The following is an 8,485-nucleotide window of genomic DNA, read 5'->3' as shown; positions in this document are numbered from 1 at the left end:
GGAAAACCCGACTAACCGACCCGATTAACCCAAACCCAGATCGGGTTAACCCGATTAACAACCCTACCAAGAACGGACAATGTCGAAAATTCAAAAATTGGACTAAAACCGAAGATGAATGTAAACCACAAAGACCAAAACTGTAATTTACTCATTAAACTATTATTCCAATTGTTGGTGAATTTTGTACGTCAGTTTGGAGGAATGAAAACCATAGAAGATCGAGGAATGATTGTTTTCGTGTGGAAGTGTGTGTGTGTGAGAGAGAGAAAGATATGGAAGAGCTGGTCTAGCAATGAAAACAGTTGTTGAGCGAGGATATTGGCGACAAATTAGATTACGGGTAACAAAAGCAACTTTAGATTTTGAATTTCGAATTTGATGCAGATTTTGCCGATACAGATGCCTTGTTTTTTTGCTTGATTTGATCCGACTATCGGACAGCTCAAAGCTGGCACCAGCTGATTTTCAGAAAGTTAGCTTTCAATTTTGTGGATTTCTTCTCAATTTTCATTCTATTTAAGTTATGAAGATCTTGTATGATCTATGCAATTACACGAACGTTTCAGATTCTCTATATCTATATTCTTAAAATTTTGATAGATTTCCATCGTCTAGATTACGTGGACCTTCGATCGTATCTGTTGAACTGAATCTCTTCTCCAATTTAACTTTTGTCTCTATATAAATACGTGAAATTCAATGTGATTTACATGGCTCTGTTCAATGGCTCATGAAGAACCTACTTCGATGTGTAGCAATGGTAGATTGTCGAAAAAGCTGAAGAATAAGAAAGTACCACAGAGAGGAATGGGAGTTGCTCAGCTTGAGAAGATCATATCAGAGGAACATCAGACGAATGATGTCGCTATTTTGGCTCCTAATTCAACCAATTTCACGCCGCCGCCGCCGTCGATGTCGATTCCTTTACCACCTTCATTGCCGCCTAATCACCACCGCCGTTTGATCCAAATTACCGATGCTACGAATCCTGTTTTTGTTTCTAAGCCAATGCATTCGATCATTAATGGTGGTAGATTATGGATTGGTGGCGATTACCGATTTGTACTGGAGAATCCGAATCTGAATCCGAGCATGTCAACAAATCGGAGTGATTTGCAAAGATCACACCTTTTTCAGCAACCATGTTCTTCATTAATGGTATTTTATATTGTCAATTAAAATTACAAGTTATTAGGAAGGACAACATCATCACCATTATCATCATCTGTCATGAATTTTCAGATCGAGCTCCCTTCAAACCAAAGCTACTGTAGCAACAACTCCTACCCACCATTGAAGCCACATGAAGAGAAGGTCGATATTATCCTGAATTCGCCATTTTCAATCCTCAAAATCAATACACGCAGAGTGAACATTGGTCATGATTATTCATAAACACGATACACAATTTTTTTTTGTTATAAACAGATGATCGGGATGAAGAGACCATACCCATTTTCAAAGGAAAATATGTCAATTCCTTCTTTCAACTTCAAATTCCCCTTCTCAGCTTCTTACAGCAATGGATTCAGGTAATAAAAAACGTTTCATTTTGATTCAAATTTCATCTCTTCAATCTCTTATCATTGTTTTTTTTAATGTTTTTGAATGCCTTCACAGAGAGAAGAAGAGTTCGAATTTAGTTGCCAAAGATTTTCTCACATTGGCTCCTCCTCAAATTCAATCGTCAACTTTAACACAGCATCAAGTGAGTTCTTTTTGAACAGTTTCTCATTTTTTTTGACTTTTGAGTTGACTTTATGGTTTGACTTTTTGTTTAGGGTCAAACAAAAGATCCATCTGGAAGTGAAAGGTCAAACGAGCAGCCATTTTATAGTTTCTTTCCAGCAGCAAAGAACCATGGAAACAACAATGGTGAAGAAGGTGAACATGTTGATCTCAGTTTGAAGCTGTAGAAGATTTTCCCTTTTTTTTTATTGAAGTTTGATTTTTTCGCTTTTGTTGCTTTTTGTGTTTTAGTCATTCATCCAAATGTCATTTTTTCGTAGTTATTATTCTTTTAATTGTAATTCTTTTTTTGTAGGAATTAATAATTGGTCTTGTAAAAACACTATTACCTTTTGAAGTATAAATGATTTTTTACCAAAAAAAAAACTATGTTTTTAGACCTGTTTATTCGTTGGTGTTCTATATTTATTCAAATGTCATTCAAGAGTTTATCACATTTTGAGTTCGTATAATAATTTCATTATAAACCAAGGATTATATAAAAAAAAGCTTCCATGTTAATTAAACAATTTCTTAAAGTGTACGTCATATTTGACACAAAAGAAGAAAAAAAACAAGGAGTACTCGACGCAAATTTGTGACATCTCGAAGGCTATTAGCGACTTGTCCATCGTGATGGAGAAACTTGCGAGCAAGGACACATATAAGAAATCGGGACCCAAGAGGTCGCATCACTTGAGTTTGGTTGGTTCATGTACTCTAAGGCTAAGGGGTATGTGTTATTGAAATATTTTCTTATGAATTACCTGACTTTCATTGATAAATATATATACAAAAATTACATTAGATGGGCCGATGACCTTTATACACAAAACATATGAGCTATACTGAATGAATATACAAATACATAAAAGATCCGCTAACAGCCCTCGCAGTTGGAACGAGAGTAAAATGACGGTCATTCAAACTGGATCGGAAATCCAGAAATAAAGGCGAGGGAAGACTCTTTGCGAAGATGTCAGCATATTGAGATGATGATGGAACATGTAGAACACGAACATGACCAGTAGCAACCTTGTCTTGAACAAAATGAAGATCAATCTCAATATGCTTCGTGCGTTGAATGTTGAATCGGATTTGAAGACATAAAAACCGCACTAACATTATCACAATACACAAGGGTAGACCGATGAGGAGAATAGTGTAGCTCGAGAAGAAAATTTTGTATCCAAAAAGCCTTAACAACCGCATTAGCAACTCCTTGGTATTCTGCTTCAGCACTAGAACAAGAAATTGTGTTCTGACGTTTAGAGGACCAAGATAACAGGTTGTGTCCTAAGAAGACACAATATCCATATGTGGAACGACGAGTCATAGGACAACCAGCCCAATCAGCGTCAGAATAGGCAATGATATCTCGATTAGGAGAGTTGTAAAGTTGAAGACCGTGAGCAGTAGTACCCCGAACATATCGAAGAATCCTCCTGAGAGCGACGACGTGAGGATCTCGAGGATCATGCATATAAAGACAAACTTGTTGAAGAACAGAAGTGATGTCGGGGCTTGTAAAGTTGAAGTATTGTGTAACGCCCGTAGATCCGGACTAGTCAATTTAGAGATAATAGGGGTCGAAAACGACTTTTCGACAAAAGATTATTTAGAATAAATAATCTTAACCAAGTTGTAGAATATGTCTCAAGGTTTCCGTACATATAAAGAACGCCGAAATCCGAGTTATAACGAAGAAGTTATGACCCGTCAAAGTTTTACGGCAAAACCGGCACGACACCGGGAAGCGTAAATAGTGAATTTACGATAGAGCGACTTTTTAGTCTTAGTGATCTAAACAAAAGTTGTAGTATATGTTAAACCGAGAACATACAAAAAAAAACGCCCAAATCTGACTTCGTATGAGGAAGTTATCATGTTTTTCTGTATTAACGATGACATCCCAAATGTTTTAAAATGAATAAAAATACATTTCTTCGGAAATGCTTTGATAACGTATTTATCATGTTTTTCTGGGAACAAATTCCGCAAGATTTTTATTAAAAGAAGTACTTTGATTTTTATAAAGCATAAACAAAATCGGTCTTTTCTGGTCGTGAAAATGGGGATGTCACAGTTGGTATCAGAGCATTAGTTTAAGCGAACTAGGAATATGGATTTATTTCTAGACTTAAACTTAGAATGCTAAGCAATGATTGTGAGGAGTGTGTCTAATAAAATTTAGGTAATACACCTGAATAGACACAAGCACTAGCTTATTTAGGGAAAATACCTAACATGCTTTTATGTGCTAAATGATTTATGATATGCATTATATGATCGGATCTATGGTCTGTTGCCGACCGGATCTGGAAACTTTATGTGTTCAAGTTTCTAAACGTTTAATTACGGTATTAGAACTGGCATATAACTTTTCGGAGTAATAGGGAGATTTACACGTCGATCGTAAATAAAATCTTTCCTATCTTAATTCTCGTCATTACACACCGAACGTCTGAATTGGTGTATAGATCGAAATGGCAAGAACCCGAAGTGGAGTCGGGAACGCGAACGGAAACAGGAATCAACCTCCAGTGATTGAGCAAATACCTGTTGTGGTAGTCACTCCTGAGCCCATCACGATGGCCGGAGTACAGGCGATGATCCAAATGATGTTGGATAGTCAAATGGAGGAAACCAGACGTTTGCTTCAACAGAATCGAGAGGAAGCTACAATTCCGATCGTACAACCTGAACTGGTCCCTGAACAATCGGAGGAAGGAAACTACACCCGCCCTGTGAGTCAAGCTGAGACTCAAGGAGAACGAAGAAATGGCCTGGAAAGGGGAAACAACAAGGATGGGCGAATGTATAAGAACTTCTTGAGTGCAAAACCACCGAGTCTTTCCGGAAGCCCGAAGCCGGTTGAGATTATGGACTGGATCTCCGAAATGGAAATGGTGTTTGAGAGCTGTGACTGTAGTGACGGGCAGAAAACCGTCTTTGCAGTCAGACAATTAAAGTCTGGAGTACTAAGCTGGTGGAAGCTACTAGCTAACACAATGCCCAAGGGAGAAGCAAGGAAAATGTCTTGGGAAGATTTCCTGGTGCAACTGAAAATACAGTACTGCTCTGAGCAGGATCTTCTGGAGATCAACAATGAGTTCCAAAATCTGAAGAAAGGAAGGATGAGTGTCACTGAGTATGCTGCAAGTTTTACGGAGAAGATGAAGCTTGTTCCTTACCTAGTTCCAACTGAGCTCTCCAAGGTCAACAAGTTTGCCCATGGATTACCAGCGGACTTTGGTCCAATGGTCAAGCAAGCAACCACCTTGAAAGCCGCCATCTGGGCTGCTAAGAATGTGGAGACCCAGATAAGAGAGAAGGGTCTGGAGAGAGCTGAAGTTGGCGAGAAAAGGAAGCATGAAGGATCTTCAAGGTCCAACAAGGAGAGAAAATTCCTGAAGTCTGGAGGAGGGGAAAGTGAAGCAAAATGGTGTGATAAATGCAAGAAGAAACACTTAGGAAAATGTGGCGAAGAGGTGATATGTTTCAAGTGTGGAAAGTCTGGCCATTACGCCAACGAGTGCACATTCAACAAGAAGGTATGCTTCGGATGTAACAAAGAAGGGCATATTTCTAGAGTGCCCAAAGAAAAACGAAGCAGCAAGGCCAAATGCACCGCCAAAACCAAGGGCATTTCAAATGATCCTTGACGAAGCAGATAACAATGCAAGGATTCAGGAGTGAAGGCTTAATATCCAAAGATCGAGTTATGAAGTAACCAAGGGATAGTATCGTATAATGTAACCTGTTAGAGGCATAGTATAGGGTGAAGTCGAACACCTATGTAATAGTTTCAAGAAATAATAAAGCCTTCGTTTTGTTATCTGGTGTGTTAAACTGTTATGTGATTTTCTTGTATGGTGACTTGAGGACTGCGAGACAATACTTGGGACGAGTATGAGTAGGTGTGAAAGGTAGTAGATGCATATACTACCGGAAGCACAGGACTCACACTTGGATCAGGGAAAGTCACAAGGTTACCGAGAAGCTAATAGTTGATTCCGTTTTGTTCAGGTATGTCATTACCATTGTTTCGGTAATGACTAAGAAGATGATTGTTATTCCAACCCTAGTGTTCATATCAAATCGAGTCCGACTATGATGAGTATGTTACGAGGTTCAGAGAACCAAGTTCGATGTAGCATCTGACTTAAGCCGGAAGATTGAAATGAAAGATGATCAAAGCGACCAGTAGAGGTATCACGGCAGTTGCTTGTAGCTAGAAATGCTACCTTTTAAGATGTGATAAGAACATGAAGGAAGGTATAGTCTGTTCCGGAATTTGACTCTAAAAGACCTGAGTCTAAGCATTGCAACATACGATGAGAGGTCATGACCTATCGGTCTATTATGATAATCGAAGGAAGAAACTTATCTCAAGTTTGTTAAATAAGGAGTCTCCAATAAAGATCGAGATCGTGACATGAAGATCATGATTGGAAGTCTAACATAAGATAGAGAGCGGATGCAAGATCGAGCACCGCCTGTAGTCAAGGAGTCTAAGAGTTAGATACTCGTTCGAAGAAACATCAAAGTTATGACTTAGGATGAAGAGATAACATATGGAGTCATCATGTGAGCCCTGTTTCGTTGATGATTCCGGGACGTAATCATCCTAAGGGGGAGATAATTGTAACGCCCGTAGATCCGGACTAGTCAATTTAGAGATAATAGGGGTGGAAAACGACTTTTGGACAAAAGATTATTTATAATAAATAATCTTAACCAAGTTGTAGAATATGTCTCAAGGTTTCCGTACATATAAAGAACGCCGAAATCCGAGTTATAACGAAGAAGTTATGACCCGTCAAAGTTTTACGGCAAAACCGGCACGGCACCGGGAAGCGTAAATAGTGAATTTTCGATAGAGCGCTTTTTAGCCTTAGTGATCTAAACAAAAGTTGTAGTATATGTTAAACCGAGAACATACAAAAAATGAACGCCCAAATCTGACTTCGTATGAGGAAGTTATGATTTTTCTAAGATTTGGCATAGCAGTGCACGACCCGAAGCTCGAATTTTAGTTCGAGCGGTTTTTGGCTTACGCAACCTTAATGAGAGTTGAAGATCTCATTAATAGGAACTCAACGGTAAAAAGACAGACGAAAACGGAGTCTGTATGAAGGAGTTACGAATTCTTCGTGGTCATTTAACAGTGTAATCTCCTCCTACTGTTAAATTTAAGATCGGTCGAGAATTAGCCGACGGAGTCTAAATGAAAGTTGTAGATCTTGTTATTAACTACGTGTGGAAAAAAAGAACGTCAAACACGGAGCTCGTATGCGAGAGTTATGATTTTTCTAAGTCGGGAGGCTGCTGTGCGAAATCGGGTGACGTGGCGCAATCCTGGCCATTGCTTCCTCCCCAAGGCTAGCCACCAGATGGTGACACCTGGCCTGGAACTCGACGAGTTCGAGGCCAAATCGATGAGTTTTTGGCATTTCCAGCCTATAAAAAGGGAGCCGGGGCACCCTCATTTCTCATACCTTCCAACTTCTCTTTCTCTCTCTACACTCTCTCTCTAAGCTCCCTAAGCCCCCCTAAAGTCTAGGTAAACCCCCTAGCATCCGAAGGAAGCCCCGAGGCTCCCGGAGTCCTGAGAAAAGAGCCTTTCGGCTCGGAAACGCTGCTCCAGCAAAGCCCGGTTTTGAGAAAAACCCGTTGTAAGTGAGCTATGCCTAACCTATCTTTAGTATAGCTTATGTTTTAATATAGTAATGTTATTAGGACCTTATAATAAGTACTTGGGCTATTATTATGGGTTATATAAGTATCGTTTAATGCTTATATAATAGTAAGAATAGCTAGACTATTAATTAGTCGCGGTTAACGTTAGACTAAACCCTAGTGATATTGATACTAGGTTTTATCGAGGGATAATTGTTTTGAGATAACGAAGCGTTGTTCGAAGGAAGAATCACCACCTTTTCAAGTGAGTGCATAGTTACTTACATCTTACACATAGATATGAAGTATTTTATATAAATTACGTGCTATGTGTGCATATTATCTGTATACTTGCTATCTATGCTGGATGGATGATTTTATACATGTTTTAAATGATTTAAACTCTATGTATATATATATATATATATATATATATATATATATATATATATATATATATATATATATATATATATATATATATATATGTATGAGAATATGTTGGGTAAAACATGGGTAGATGGAATATGAGTTGAATGATGAATTGGGAGGTGTTATAGACCACGAGGTGAGTGTGAGAGGTGGACGATGTGAGAAGCCTTTCCCAAATGATGGCCCCGTCATCTAGCAGAGTATGGATGACAACCACGGACTATTCTAGACAGTCCAGTGGAACACTGGCAGGCTCACAACCTGTAGGTGTTGTGAACGATATGTTCACCGGTGTACTCTAAAAACCCATTGACATGTATTGCGAGTGGACTCTCGAAAATGATACTGTCAGTAAACGAGATAACCCTACCAGCTGTGCTCGAAGGACAATACTGGTAGCTGCGCCTCACATAGAATGTCACAATTCTGGCAGCTGCGCCTAAGTGATAGTACTAGCAGCTGTGCTTGACAGCTATGTCATTGACAACGATGGACTTCATGCCGATTCCTTAGGATGATCCTTAGGAATGAATGAACGAGGAATAATTGATTCTTAGGGTAGATCCTTAAGAGTAAAGAAGATAATGGGGATGGGTAATTGGGTTGATTGTTTGATGTTTAAACATAATAATTATATTAT

The 8,485-nt window shown here is 38.9% G+C and overlaps 1 protein-coding gene across 2 annotated transcripts; it reads left to right on the top strand.

Annotated features, from left to right (window-relative positions):
• The first annotated feature begins 213 nt into the window (after nt 1-213).
• Nucleotides 214-2,030, top strand: LOC145125440 (uncharacterized). 2 transcript variants are annotated; one of them, XM_079060906.1, is made up of 6 exons: nt 214-343; nt 759-1,161; nt 1,246-1,317; nt 1,432-1,535; nt 1,624-1,711; nt 1,785-2,029. In XM_079060906.1, exons 2-6 carry the CDS (start codon nt 811-813, stop codon nt 1,917-1,919), a joined length of 750 nt encoding a protein of 249 aa, XP_078917032.1. In that variant the 5' UTR covers nt 214-343; nt 759-810; the 3' UTR covers nt 1,920-2,029. The 2 variants fall into 2 exon arrangements, with proteins under 2 accessions (XP_078917032.1, XP_078917031.1); XM_079060905.1 differs by lacking the exon at nt 214-343 and having other exon boundaries at nt 610-1,161; nt 1,785-2,030.
• Nucleotides 2,031-8,485: the final 6,455 nt, after the last annotated feature.

The sequence above is a fragment of the Lactuca virosa genome, chromosome 7 (assembly GCF_052849685.1).
Source record: "Lactuca virosa cultivar CGN04683 chromosome 7, Lactuca_virosa_CGN04683_v6, whole genome shotgun sequence".
Lineage (NCBI taxonomy): Eukaryota > Viridiplantae > Streptophyta > Magnoliopsida > Asterales > Asteraceae > Lactuca > Lactuca virosa.
Note: the sequence above shows the minus strand (reverse complement) of the source record. Positions and strands in the feature narration are given on the sequence as shown.

Excerpts from the sequence above, each read along its gene's own strand:
- LOC145125440 (XM_079060905.1), top strand. The coding sequence starts at position 727 with ATGGCTCATGAAGAACCTACTTCGATGTGTAGCAATGGTAGATTGTCG. Across the intron at positions 1,318-1,431 it reads TGAAGCCACATGAAGAGAAG|ATGATCGGGATGAAGAGACC; the intron begins GTCGATATTATC and ends TGTTATAAACAG. Across the intron at positions 1,536-1,623 it reads TCTTACAGCAATGGATTCAG|AGAGAAGAAGAGTTCGAATT; the intron begins GTAATAAAAAAC and ends ATGCCTTCACAG.